The following is a 15,348-nucleotide window of genomic DNA, read 5'->3' as shown; positions in this document are numbered from 1 at the left end:
AATTAGTTCAAAAGGACTAAATATGGTAGACTCATTAGGTGCATCCCTAATTGCAAACAGTCCGAATGGAATTCCTTTATCCTAATACTCTGGATAATCTTGACAATACACCCTCAACATTGTCTTTAATGTCTGATGCCACCTTTCTAACGCTCCCTGTGATTCTGGATGGTACGCAGTTGATTTAAATTGTTTTATTCCTAAACTATCCATAACCTCTTTGAATGACTTTGAGGTAAAATTTGATCCTTGATCCGATTGAATTTCTGTGGGTAGTCCATATCTAGTAAAGAATTTAAGTAACTCCACCACAATATTTTTAGTTGTAATATTACGTACTGGAATGGCCTCTGGAAACCTAGTAGACCCATCCATTATAGTCAAAAGATATTGATTCCCACTTTTTGTTTGAGGAGGTGGCCCTACGCAATCAATTAGGACCCTTGTAAAAGGTTCCTCAAATGCTGGGATGGGTATTAAGGGCGCTGGTTTTATCACTGCTTGAGGTTTCCCTATCACTTGACATGTGTGACATGATTGACAAAATTTAACTTCATCTTTATGTCGTCCAGGCCAATAAAAATATTTCTGGATTTTAGCTTGAGTTTTCCTTATCCCCAAATGACCTTCCACTGGTACATCATGTGCAACCCGCAACACCTCCTTTCTATACCCTACTGGCAATACTACTTGATGAACTTCTGCCCACTTTGCATCCGCCTGCATATATACACGTCTCCATTTTCTCATCAAGTCATCATTTTTACGGTAATTTTTAAAGTTTATTTATTATTTTTTTTAAAGAGTACCCAATTCATTTTTTCCAATTAAGGGGCAATTCAGCATGGCCAATCCACCTAGCTTGCACATCTTTGGGTTGTGGGGGCGAAACCCACTCAAACACGGGGAGAATATGCAAACTCTACATGGACCGTGACCCAGAGCTGGGATCGAACCTGGGACCTCAGCGCCGTGAGGCTGCAGTGCTAACCCACTGTGCCACTGTGCTGCCCTACATTTATGGTAATAACACTCTGGTATACTCTCAGATTCCTCTTCCGTATATGCCTTCTGGTATATCCGTTTTATTCTACATATTTCTGTTGTATCTCCGCCAATTTTCCTGAACTATAAATATCCGCCTCATCCTCCGCCTGTTCTTGTTCTTTTTCAACCATCTGATCAAAAATCGTTTCTGATAATTGCACTTCCACTTCATCTTCACTCTTTGCTTTCTCCTCTTGTCTTAACCTGTGACTTTGCGACCTTGTTACTACACAATCCGGAAAAATCTCAGGATATTTGTCCTTCAACACTTTAGTTGTCTCATTTTCCACTGGTTTATTAACCGCAGTAGGCATCACTCCCACCTGCGATCCAGCTGTATCATTACCCAAGATCAACTATATTCCTGGACAAGATAGTTTCTCTATTACTCCTACTACCACTTAGAATCATAGAAGTTTACAGCATGGAAACAGGCCCTTCGGCCCAACCAGTCCATGCCGCCCAGTTTTTACCATTAAGCTAGTCCCAGTTGCCCGCACTTGGCCCATAACCCTCTATACCCATCTTACCCATGTAACTATCTAAATGTTTTTTAAAAGACACAATTGTACCCGCCTCTACTACTACCTCTGGCAGCCCATTCCAGACACTCACTACCCTCTGAGTGAAGAAATTGCCCCTCTGGGCCCTTCTGAATCTCTCCCCTCTCACCTTAAACCTCTAGTTTTAGACTCCCCTACCTTTGGGAAAAGATGTTGACTATCTACCTTATCTATGCCCCTCATTATTTTATAGACCTCTATAAGATCACCCCTAAGCCTCCTACGCTCCAAGGAAAAAAGTCCCAGTCTATCCAGCCTCTCCTTATAACTCAAACCATCAAGTTCCGGCAACATCCTAGTAAATCTTTTCTGCACTCTTTCCAGTTTAATAATATCCTTTCTATAATAGGGTGACCAGAACTGCACACAGTATTCCAAGTGTGGCCGTACCAATGTCTTGTACAACTTCAACAAGACGTCCTAACTCCTGTATTCAATGTTCTGACCAATGAAACCAAGCATGCCGAATGCCTTCTTCACCACCCTGTCCACCTGCGACTCCACCTTCAAGGAGCTATGAACCTGTACTCCTAGATCTCTTTGTTCTATAACTCTCCCCAATGCCATACCATTAACTGAGTAGGTCCTGGCCTGATTCGATTTGCCAAAATGCATCACCTCACATTTATCTAAATTAAACTCCATCTGCCATTCGTCGGCCCACTGGCCTAAATGATCAAGATCCCGTTGCAATCCTAGATAACCTTCTTCACTATCCACTGTGCCACCAATCTTGGTGTCATCTGCAAACTTACTAACCATGCCTCCTAAATTCTCATCCAAATCATTAATATAAATCACAAATAACAGTGGACGCAGCACCGATCCCTGAGGCACACCACTGGTCACAGGCCTCCAGTTTGAAAAACAACCCTCTACAACCACCCTCTCCTTCTGTCGTCCAGCCAATTTTGAATCCAATTGGCAACCTCACCCTGGATCCCGTGAGCTTTAACCTTCTGCAACAACCTACCATGCGGTACCTTGTCAAAGGCTTTGCTAAAGTCCATGTAGACAACGTCTACTGCACTGCCCTCATCTACCTTCTTGGTCACCCCCTCAAAAAACTCAATCAAATTTGAGAGACATGATTTTCCACGCAAAAAGCCATGCTGACTGCCCCGAATCAGTCCTTGCCTCTCTAAATGCTTGTAGATCCTGTCTCTCAGAATACCTTCTGGCAACTTACCTACTACAGACGTTAGGCTCACCGGCCTGTAGTTCCCAGGTTTTTCCCTGCTGCCCTTCTTAAACAAGGGCACAACATTTGCCACTCTCCAATCTTCAGGCACCTCACCTGTGGCTGCCGATGATTCAAATATCTCTGTTAGGGGACCCGCAATTTCCTCCCTAGCCTCCCACAACATCCTGGGATACATTTCATCAGGTCCCGGGGATTTATCTACCTTGATGCGCTTTAAGACTTCCAGCACCTCCTCCTCTGTAATATGCACACTTCTCAAGACATCACTATTTATTTCCCTTAGTTTCCTAACATCCATGCCTTTCTCCACCGTGAATACCGATGAGAAATATTCATTCAGGATCTCACCCAACTCTTGTGGCTCTGCACATAGATGCCCTTGTTGATCCACTCTTCACTGGACTTTCCAACCTTACCTTGTATAATGGAACACTACTCGTCTCACCTTGAATTCCACATATCACCACCATTTCTGGCAACATTCTTCCCAAACTACATAATTCCTCATCTCTTACCATTAAAGATTGACTAGCTCCTGTATCTCTTAAAATTGTGACTTCTTTACCTGCTCCTCCTGATACACATGAGTAAACTTTACCCACACAAGTAAATTGTTTAAAGAGATCTGGCACCTTCTTATCAATCACCTCTTGATCAGGCTGTACAATCGTTTGCACCTCCTGCGCTTGACTTGGGCTTTCCTTTAGCACTTTAACAAACCCCACTGTTTTACCACATCAGCCTACCCAGTGCTTTTCTTCAACTACCAACACTGACTTTACATGGCCTAGTTTATTACAGTGAAAACATTTGAAACTTTTCATTTCTTTTTCACCCTCCTGGATCTCTTTTTTAATCTGAGGTGCACTTTCCTTATTATCTCCCATCAGATCACCTTTACCTTTACCACTTGAGTATTTCTCATTTCCCCAGTTTCTATCCCTCACCGGCTGAAACTGACGCCGGAAACTAAGCCTTGATTTATGAACTAATTCATAATCATCTGCTATTTCTGCTGCTAACCTCGCAATTTTAACCCTCTGCTCTTCCACGAGTTCTCACTACATCAGGAATTGAATTTTTAAACTCCTCCAAAATTATAATTTCTCTGAGGGCTTCATACGTTTGGCCGATTTTCAAAGCCCTTATCCACCTATCAAAATTACTCTGTTTGAGCCTTTCAAACTCCATGTCTGTTTGACCAAATTCTTTCCTTAAATGTCTGACCCTTTGTCTGTAAGCTTCAGGCACTAGTTCATATGTACTTAAGTTGAATTTCTCCACCTCCTCATACGTCCCAGATACCTCCTCCGGTAGTGATGCAAACACTTCACTAGTTCTACCGACCAGTTTTGTTTTAATCAGTAATACCCACATGTCCTGTGGCCATTTCATTTATTTAGCTACTTCTCAAATGAAATGAAAAAGGCTTTACCTCCTTCTCGTCAAACCTTGGCAATGCTTGGACATATTTAAATAGATCCGCACCAAGCCTTCGACTTTGACGCTCTTTCTCACTATCCTCATCACTATCATCCAACTGTACGTTTCCCTTTACATCTGCCAATTTTAACTGACTGTCATGTTTCATGGCCATTTTCTGAAGTTCAAACTCTTTCTTTTTATCTTTTTCTCTGATCTGTATCTCCCTTTCTCTTTATTTTTGTTCTGCTAGGGCTATTATTTCTTTTCCCCTTTCTTTCCTCTCCTTGTCTTTTTCCTCTCTCTCTCTCTTTTTCCTCTCTACCTCTTTCGTATTCAAGCTGCTTTAATTCTTTTTCATGTTCCATTTGTATAATTTCCAACTGAATTTTTGCCATTTCCAATGAATCAAACGGTATCTCGGGCAACTCTGAATGTTTAACCACCGCCATAATTACCTCATCTTTTCGCATTTTGTCAGGTAATGTTAACTGGAATGTTTTTGCCAAATCTAACAGTCTGCTTTTAGTCTCTGTCCGTAAGGTACTGCGTGCGACCGTCTCCACCTCAAAAAACTTCTGAGCCTTTGAAAAAGCCATTGTCCACAACACACTCCCAACTTAAACTAAAATATCACACCTGAAAAGCAACCACAATATGCTCACCCCTCACTGTCTTTAAGTTCGTGAAGCCAATCCAACCGATAGACTTTTATCCCGGACGAGCCCCCAATTGTTATGGGTCCGGGTTTACAGAACGCCAGAGTGTTTCATGTAGTTCAACCGACCCACCACATTTAATAGATTGTGGTGTGGGAAGCATGGCATACTCTCCAGGTGTGATACAGCAATTATGGACAAATGGTTTTTAAAACAAAACAATGTTTATTCTATGGACTCAAGTTAACCTTTTAAAAACAAACATTGAATATCTTAACACCCATTACTTCAACGAGAACCCCAAAAGACTACAACCCTAAATAATCCTACAAACTGTTCCTTTAAACATCCAAAAGACTTCAAATCTTCAAAAATAGACATGAGATTATATTCAATGTATTTATAGTCTTTGGATTTCAGACATCAACAGACCAGCTCTGTGTTTTCTTCCTTCAGCTCTCAGCAAAACACACAGACACTCCCAGCTGTCTCCTCAAACTGAAACCAAAAGCAGAAGTGAGCTCAGCTCCCCCCACCCTCTGACATCACTTCAGTAATATGATCAGCTCCATTTCTTAAAGGTACATTGCTTAAACATCCATTTCTTAAAGGTACTCTCACATGATAATTCTATGTAAATAAGAATACATCTAATTCCACCCCTTGGATCTGTATTTTAACACGTGTGAGCCTTGGCTCAAGTGAGAAAGGGTGCGGAGCCACAGACCTTTTCTCCCAGAATTCTGATATAATAAACTGCATTTTTTTTACTTATACTCAGGCCTTCGTGTGAAGATTTTCACCTCTAACAAACATAACAGCTATTTATGGTCTTTGTGAACACTATGCCAACCACCCTAGAATTAGCAACACAAAGAACACCACACTCCCACCTGTTTTTTTCATTCTGTAACCCATGTGAATAATTTATATCTTGAATGCGGTTTGCAATCCCCCTTTCCCAGAATTGCTAGTTCCACCAAGGAACCTCGCTGTTTAACAACTGCTTCGGGCTTCTTTTCATATGGGAACTGCATAATTTAAATCTTTATTGAGACAGGGGTAGACCTTCTGACTCTATGACGAGCACAAGCCCAGACGTATTATCATTTATTGATCAAGTTTTCCACTTCTATCTCTGACCTTGCAAAATAAGCACAAGTTATCATTTAAATGTAATTAACCCAGGTTTGTTTGATTTACATTCACATTAATGCTGTTCACTAGGTTCTTAATTAGTTCTAACCTGAAAGCTTTATTCCTAATTCTAACATAGCTCTAGAACACATGAATTATGGATCCGTGATTCACAACACATGAGTAAGCAATCATCCCATCAAACATAATTTTCATAGATTATCATAGAATTTACAGTGCAGAAGGAGGCCATTCGGCCCATCGAGTCTGCACCGGCTCTTGGAAAGAGCACCCTACCCAAGGTCAACACCTCCATCCTATCCCCATAACCCAGTAACCCCACCCAACACGAAGGGCAATTTTGGACACTAAGGGCAATTTAGCATGGCCAATCCACCTAACCTGCACATCTTTGGACTGTGGGAGGAAACCGGAGCACCCGGAGGAAACCCACGCGCACACGGGGAGGATGTGCAGACTCCGCACAGACAGTGACCCAAGCCGGAATCGAACCTGGGACCCTGGAGCTGTGAAGCAATTGTGCTCTCCACAATGCTACCGTGCTGCTCCTGAATAGTATTCTGAATCTTTAAGACCCGTGAGTCAGATGATGGTGGTGTCGCTGTTTTATTTATAGCATTTGTGACATTTCTTCGTGTTCTAAAAATGCCAAATCCAAGAATTGAATGATATTGCTGTGTCTTTTTCCTGTTCCTCAATGGTAATTTTCTACTACTTCAGTTTTTGTCAAGCAAATATGGCACAGCATAATGTTGCTGTAGGGTTCAAAAGTTACATGTCCATGCTTGGCAATGTAAAATCGGTGTAATATTCATGTAATTCAAACCACAAGAGGAAATTGCAACACCTTTTACAAATTTTGGAAAAGCAGTTTCTCATTTTGGACTGTTGCTTCAATTCTTGACCCAAGAGGAAGGAATAATGAATATCTAACCCAGAGGTTCATTTATTATTTGAAGGATCCGTATGAAAGTGCAGTGGTGGTATTTCCCTGTGTGGTTAAAGAATGCTCATTTTCACATGGGAGATGCCACCTCAATTGACAAGCTACTGGGAAAAAACAGTTCTGTAAAATTCTTGTAAATCATTGGAAATATCCCAGATGTGCTTCTGTGTAACTAACAAATACAGAAAGCTTAAACACTTCTTCACTGTGATGAGAGGAAATTATATGGAAAATATGGCACCTGGATAGTGAAGAGGGCTGTGCCCTCTTTATTTCGACTCTGCTTTTCGCTGAAATCTGATCTAAGCTTTCTTATACTAACTTGTAAATAAAATGTATTTATTTTTGACATGATGGAGTGCCTAAGTAGCAATATGGCATTGCATGTCTTCCCCAGTCTGCTTGCCAAATTTAGCCCTCCGAAGTTTTGACATCCTGGGTTGTGATAACTCATCATGCTTGAAAACCTTGATTTTCTTAAGATTAATGTTAATGTGCAGGTTCAGTTGACAGTTAAGAAGGCAAATGCAATGTTAGTATTCATGTCAAGAAGGCTAGAATGCAAGACCAGGGATGTACTTCTGAGGCTGTATAAGGCTCTGGTCAGACCCCATTTGGAGTACTGTGAGCAGTTTTGGGCCCCGTATCTAAGGAAGGATGTGCTGGCCTTGGAAAGGGTCCAGAGGAGGTTCACAAGAATGATCCCTGGAATGAAGAACTTGTCGTATGAGGAAAGTTTGAGGACTCTGGGTCTGGACTCGTTGGAGTTTAGAAGGATGAGAGGGGATCTTATTGAAACTTACAAGATACTGCGAGGCCTGGATAGAGTGGACGTGGAGAGGATGTTTCCACTTGTAGGAAAAACTAGAACCAGAGGACACCATCTCAGACTAAAGGGACGATCTTTTAAAAAGAGATGACGAGAAATTTCTTCAGCCAGAGGGTGGTGAATCTGTGGAACTCTTTGCCGCAGAAGGCTGTGGAGGCCAATTCACTGAGTGTCTTTAAGACAGAGATAGATAGGTTCTTGATTAATAAGGGGTTATGGGGAGAAGGCAGGAGAATGGAGATGAGAAAATATCCATTCTGATATTTCAGGATTGAATGGCGGAGCAGACATGGGCCGAGTGGCCTAATTCTGCTCCTATGTGTTATGGTCTTATGCTTGAAATTATTTGAAATATACTTTTAGCATTTTTAATATGTTCTTGCAGCAAATTTTCAGTTCAAATGATCATTTGTGCATATTTTTGTTTTAGTGCTTGCCCTGATTTTTGTCATTTGAAAATATTGTAAGGGTATTTCCTGTTTATTCCCTTATTTCCCATTTCTTTTACTTTGCTGTTATCATTTTTGATCCATGGATGATTAATGGGCATGTGGCTTTAAGTCAAGCAGCAAAGAGGAGTGAGGAATTCAGAAGTTACATGAGCGAACATTCTGCTAGTTTGAACAGGAGCTTCAGAATTTTCGGAACCAGAGAGAAAAATCATAGAATCATAGAATTTACTGTGCAGAAGGAGGCCATTCGGCCCATCGAATCTTCACCGGCCCTTGGAAAGAGCATCCTACCTGAGCCCATACCTCCGCCCTATCCCACACCTCCATTCTATCCCCGACCTCCACCCTATCCCCGTAACCCCACCTAACCTTTTTTGGACACTAAGCAAAATTTAGCATAGCCAATCCACCTAACCTGCACATCCTTGGACTGTGGGAGGAAACCGGAGCACCCGGAGGAAACCCACACAGACACGGGGAGAATGTGTAGACTTGGCACAGACAGTGACCCAAGCCGGGAATCAAACCTGGACCCTTGAGCTGTGACGCAACTGTGCTAACCACTGTGCTATCGTGCTGCCCGTGGGATGGGACTCGGTTTGATTGATTGGCTGGTGGCCACTGAATTGGCCAAAAGACTTAAGTGTGGCCTCGTCGGGGACTTCCCCTTTGAACCGTGTATTTACCCGAATGGGCGTTCAATAGTGTGGTGTTTCTCGGAACTCCAAGCATCGGGAAACACTCAGCTAAACGTGCTCGCTATGGAACTCTGATCCCATTCGGGTAGATTACGTCCAAATACTTTTTTTCCTTTTACTTATCATTTTCACCCCTCTCCTCCCCTCTGTGTTGGCTGTCTTGTGCGTTAGTAGAGAGTTGTGCGGGGGGGTGATGTTGGTAGTTAAAGTGGGACATTAGGAATTCGATAACAGTTGACCAGTTGTATTTGCTGCATATTTCATTATAGATCTTGTTGTAAATAAACAGTAATTGTGTTTAAACTTACAAACCTGGGGATTAATTATTGGGCAGCTAAGGGCCAAAGGCTTCAGGTACATTTCTAAGAATTATTGGTTAATTCACTTGTGTTGTGACTCTGGGTCAAGTGGGGCTGGGATTGACCACTCACTAGCCCAGGGGTTCGTAACAATATGCATTTGCAATTTCATGCTCGTAATATTTTTTAAAAATGAAAGGTGATGTAAAAGCAAATTCAGTTGTGAATAACCCAAATACTACACAACAAAATATTCAGTATGCTGATTAATAATCCTGAGCTAGGTGCTTTTCTTAGTATTGGGGCAGCACGGTAGCCTTGTGGATAGCACAATTGCTTCACAGCTCCAGGGTCCCAGGTTCGATTCCAGCTTGGGTCACTGTCTGTGCGGAGTCTGCACATCCTCCCCGTGTGTGCGTGGGTTTCCTCCGGGTGCTCCGGTTTCCTCCCACAGTCCAAAGATGTGCAAGTTAGGTGGATTGGCCGTGATAAATTACCCTTTGTGTCCAAAATTGCCCTTAGTGTTGGGTGGGGTTACTGGGTTATGGGGATAGGGTGGAGGTGTTGACCTTGGGTAGGGTGCTCTTTCCAAGAGCCGGTACAGACTCGATGGGCCGAATGGCCTCCTTCTGCACTGTAAATTCTATGATGATAATAGTTTATGGGCCTCATTTTGTAGCATACTCTGCCTTTTGGTGCTCTTTGAAAAGTCACCAACTACAAATTCATTTGAACATATTCTAAATCTTTCAAAGAATAATTGTGTACAAGCATTGAAGTTAATAAACTGTCTGATTCATCCATGTGTTTATTTTTTTAATAGAACGGATGTACGTGAAAGGTTCGTGCATCTGAAAGAAACCACAATGGAAAAAACATGGAAATCCTGGACATATGCCAGGAGGTGGCTGATAGCCCTGGTCTCGTGGTCCTGGAGCTTATGCCGAATTTCGCTGCTCGCTTTGATTTTAACCTTTCACCTATATGGAGGGATCCTTTTGCTTCTTTTGATACTTGCATCTGTGGCAGGTATATTATACAAATTCCAAGATGTGCTCCTCTACTTTCCAGAGCAACCACCCTCCTCACGTTTGTATGTTCCCGTGCCTACTGGGATCCCACATGAAAACCTTTTTGTTAAAACCAAGGATGGAGTCCGACTCAATTTGATTCTTTTGAGGTACACTGGAGATAATGCGCCATATTCACCAACCATAATTTATTTTCATGGGAATGCAGGTAATATTGGTCACAGGATACAAAATGCTCTATTGATGATGGTCAATCTGAAAGTCAATGTATTACTTGTAGATTATAGAGGTTACGGAAGGAGTGAAGGGGAACCGAGTGAAAAAGGCCTTTACTTGGATTCGGAGGCTGTACTAGACTATGTCATGACTCGACCAGATCTTGATAAAACAAAAATAATTTTATTTGGCCGCTCCTTGGGTGGAGCGGTGGCTATTCACCTGGCCTCAGAGAATCCACATCGGATTTTTGCAATAGTTGTTGAGAACACATTTCTCAGTATCCCACATATGGCCAGCACTTTGTTCTCCTTCTTTCCCATGAGATATCTTCCACTCTGGTGCTACAAGAACAAATTCTTGTCCTACAATAAAATTGCACAGTGCAGAATGCCTTCTCTTTTTATTTCTGGATTGTCAGACCAGTTAATTCCACCAGTCATGATGAAGCAACTATGCGAACTGTCTACATCACGGACTAAAAGACTAGTCATATTTCCAGATGGAACTCACAATGACACTTGGCAGTGCCAGGGCTATTTTGCTGCTCTTGAACAATTCATCAAAGAGTTACTAAAAAACAATTCACACGAAGAAATAAAAACCACGTCTAATGTCACAATAATATAACTCCTTTTCTTCTGTACCTGATGTAACTTTTAAAACTGTAAGTAAGCGAAAGCTGAACATTAACTTGGAAAGTCCTTATTTGCTACTTTATCACCAATTGTTGAACATTTTTACCTGTTTCCATGCATGAGAAAAGTATACTGATATTTCATAAAGAGCTCTGTTGATCTGATCAGCTGAGTTCAATACTGTACAGTAAAGTTATTTCCTTTTGTGTGCACAATATGTAACTACAACAATTTCCTCTTAATCCACATTTTGTTTAAATTTTCTGTGTAAGAGTTTTGTTTTGAAATTGTAAGTCCCATTGCATATGTCAGAATTGTTTGTACAGCACAGCAGGTAGCTTTTAATTTTAGAAAGTAATTGCACATGGACCACAAGCTGTTAAGTTTAGTCGGTCAATTTATCTTGATTGTTCACATCATTGCATTTCAGGGCATTACTTTGCTCAAATAAAAATTATGCACCATTAGAAAACCTTGGAAATATTACAGAAATGATTATGCATTTTGAAATGTTACGTTTCCTGAACTAATTCACAAATGTTTACCTTATGAATGAATATTTGAGCTCCATTCTGGATCCAGTGTTTTATTCCTGATTAAAATCTTATCACCTGGAGCTGTTGATAAATATAATTAATAATTTGAAAGTCAGTTTCTCTTGAAGTTTTGAAGAGGCTAAATTGTTTTGGATTCTTATGGTACCAAATTGACAGACCACTGATCCATTTTTGAAAACAAAACCTGCGAGAAACAAGATCATACATAAATTCTAATTCTATTAGTAAAAGCCATTTTCTATATTGTTGTTCTAATATTTATCCATTGTATTAATACTTAAATACAGTTTAATTAATGTGGTTTTAAGTCATGTTTGTTTCAGCTTTTGAATTTAATCTAACATTTACAAAGTGTCACTTTTTCCTTGACCCTTAGATTCCACAAATTTGCTATTTTTTATCATTTAGTTTATTTCCATAACTTCCTTCTCCAAAGTTTTACAATGGCCAAAATGAACTTCATTACATGGAACCAAAGTACTGAGTACTGTACTATTTTTGTACATTAAAGGCTGCATTGAAATTCTCACCCCTCTAAGATATTATGTACAGGAATGCTTTTGAAAACTACTGCTCCAACCGGCAGGTTCCAAGATAGTAAAGTAAGTGAAGTCGCCATAGTTCCAGATGACCTTCGGCTGCTTTCCCCTTTGATGGGGTGTGTTGCTTGGTGGTGATTTAATCCGAGGATCACCACAACTCAGCCGGCATGGGGACTGAAACCACACTGTTGGTCTTGCTCTGAATCCCGAACCAGCTGTCCAGCCAACTGAGCTAAACTAAGATAGTACAAAGAACAAAGAAAAGTACAGCACAGGAACACAGCACAGCTTGGCCCACCAAGCTCGTGCCAACCATGTTGCCCGTCTAAACTAAAATCTTCTATACTTCCTGGGTCCGTATCCCTATATTCCCATCCTATTCATGTATTTGTCAAGATGCCCCTTAAATGTCACTAGCGTCCCTGCTTCCACCACCTCCTCCGGCAGCAAGTTCCAGGCACCCACTACCCTCTGTGTAGTAAACTTGCCTCGTACATCTACTCGAAACCTTGTCCCTCGCACCTTAAACCTATGCCCCCTAGTAATTGATCCCTCTACCCTGGGGAAAAGCCTCTGACTATCCACTCTGTCTATGCCCCTCATAATTTTGTAGACCTCTATCAGGTCGCCCCTCAACCTCCTTCGTTCCAGTGAGAACAAACCGAGGTTATTCAACCGCTCCTCATAGCTAATGCCCTCCATACCAGGCAACATTCTGGTAAATCTCTTCTGCACCCTCTCTAAAGCCTCCACATCCTTCTGGTATTGTGGCGACCAGAATTGAACACTACTCCAAGTGTGGCCTAACTAAGGTTCTATACAGCTGCAACGTGACTTGCCAATTTTTATACTCAATGCCCCGGTCAATGAAGGCAAGCATGCCGTATGCCTTCTTGACTACCTTCTCCACCTGTGTTGCCTCTTTCAGTGACCTGTGGACCTGTACACTTAGATCTCTCTGACTTTCAATACTCTTGAGGGTTCTCCCATTCACTGTATAGTATTAAATAGCCAAATAACATATTCTGAATGCATTACATCTGGAGATTTTTTTTAAAAAAGGAACTCTTCTATTTTGTCTGCCCATTCCAGAAAATGAAGCCTACTCATGCAGGAATATTCTAACCTACTGAGCTCCTTGAAAGAAAAATCACTAGAGTGAGAAAATCTACCACAGCTTAATACGTGACATTTGTCAAATTTCTCAATTTTTAGGGTTGAATTTCTTGACGTTGCTATTATCCAATGAATATTTTGAACCATACCTATGTCCTATTCTGGGCAAGGTATTTTAAGTCAAGTGCATAAAACAAAGCATAAGTAATTATAACATTTTCTGATGAGGGAAGTGATGATTTGGCATGTGCTTTCGGTGCCATCTGATGATAGTGACAAAAATAAGGCATAGCTTTACATTCATTTTTGTTAGAACAAATGTGTTTAAAATGTGCATCAGCTTCTTTTTTACAACTGTACCTGTGCAACTGGTGGCCAGCCACCTCTGAACGATTGGAAGTAGAATCCTTATGAGATACAGCATTTTTATTGTGAATTGCATTGTGCAATAATGTCATTCAACTTCTGATCAGTTTAACAACAACAGTATTGTGGTCATTGACGAAAAGTGATTGAAGGCCACTTCACCTATTTATAATGGCTATCCCCATTGAAGGTGTTGGTATCTTTTACCACATATTTAGTTAGTTACCAGGGTCATTGCTAAATGTAAATATGATTTCTTATATGCAATGGAAGATGCAAAACGCAGGTCTCACTTCGAAAACATCAGAATTGTTTTCTGTAGTTCTGCAAAATTGTTCTTTTTATTCAAATAGTAGATATTTGTCTCAACTGATGCCCAGAACTGTTCTCAAGCTGTTGGATGCCCAGATGCAGATTTATGAGGTGTTATCCCCTTTGTCTCAGTTCTGCCAAAAGATTTGATTGAAAAGTGCGCAAAAAATTGTTGGTCATGGCAATAACATGTTCAGTATAGTGTGGAACTGAAACAGATTATTTGTGAAATTTGGCAAAGCTTGGTATTTCTGCTTTTACCTGTCTAATTCTCGGTACAGCAAGTCTACGTTTTCTGTACCTGTACATTCATGAAATAAACTTCTTTTGCCTTTGCATTTTAGTCTTACATTATTATATTTTGGAGCAGTTTTATCACAACTGTGATCTTGATTACGAAAACAGCCTTGGGCATCTCTGACTCCAACTAATGTATCTGGGTTGTTTTGTCAAGCTACTAGTATTACTTCTCTCATTCGCAAGTTGCTCAATTTAGTTAAGAGCATTGTGTATCATAGCCATGTTGGAATTTTTACATTTTAATCACATGTTCTCAAATGTCTCTCTTTGCACTAATCCTTTAAAATTTAAATCTTTTTGCGTTAGCAATACTGAAAACGAGTGCTCAGAAATATTGTTGCACAAATGACAAGGAATGAATTACGTAATGAATTTCCCATTTAGATCTTTTACTATATGCACGTATTTGGGTAGATGTATGGTCGATAGCAGTGCCATCAAGAAGTCATGGAAGTAGCAATGGAACAGCATCTGCACAATTTTCCCATTCTGCAGTTTAACTGGGAGCTGGTGGAATAGTGGAAAACATTATCCCATATTCTCGGCACTAACCATTACCTGGCTGACCCCTCGCAATTTACATTCTCCATGCAGTTATTTCAAGTGACTGTTCAATTAGAATGAAGCCATAAGCTGCCCACAAATGTTAAAATACCTCTATTAACCAAACCCTGTGCTGACCATTTCCTTTGATCACCTAGCCTGGAAGTAAGAGCTCTTCCAGATTTCAAGTCAGCAACATCAAAATTCAGACACATCAAAAACTCTAATGCTTACAGGTTGTATAACTGCTATAATCTCTAAGATTGTACTTTTAACATGCACAACCTTATCTTATGGGGGCGGCACAGTGGTTAGCACTGTTGCTTCACATCGCCAGGGTTCCAGATTTGATTCCCGGCTTGGGTCACTGACTATGCGGAGTCTGCACGTAGTCCCTGTGTCTGCGTGGGTTTCCTTGGGGTATTCAGGATTCCTCCGACAAGTGCCAAA

At 40.9% G+C, this 15,348-nt stretch overlaps 1 protein-coding gene across 2 annotated transcripts in view; it reads left to right on the top strand.

The window, feature by feature from the left end:
• Positions 1 to 14,393, top strand: part of abhd13 (abhydrolase domain containing 13) — a 66,129-nt gene extending 51,736 nt beyond the window's left edge. Inside the window, exons 2-3 of one of the 2 annotated variants that reach the window (XM_072476273.1) lie at positions 5,352 to 5,476; positions 10,101 to 14,393. In XM_072476273.1, the coding sequence (XP_072332374.1) occupies positions 10,144 to 11,154 (1,011 nt within the window). In that variant the 5' untranslated portion in view covers positions 5,352 to 5,476; positions 10,101 to 10,143 and the 3' untranslated portion in view covers positions 11,155 to 14,393. The remainder of the gene's footprint in view (positions 1 to 5,351; positions 5,477 to 10,100) is intronic. The other variant, XM_072476272.1, reaches the window with a different exon arrangement.
• The last annotated feature ends 955 nt before the right edge of the window (positions 14,394 to 15,348 follow it).

This window comes from Scyliorhinus torazame, chromosome 15 (assembly GCF_047496885.1).
Source record: "Scyliorhinus torazame isolate Kashiwa2021f chromosome 15, sScyTor2.1, whole genome shotgun sequence".
NCBI classification, from domain to species: Eukaryota; Metazoa; Chordata; class Chondrichthyes; order Carcharhiniformes; family Scyliorhinidae; genus Scyliorhinus; species Scyliorhinus torazame.
This window is presented reverse-complemented; position numbering and strand designations above follow the sequence as displayed.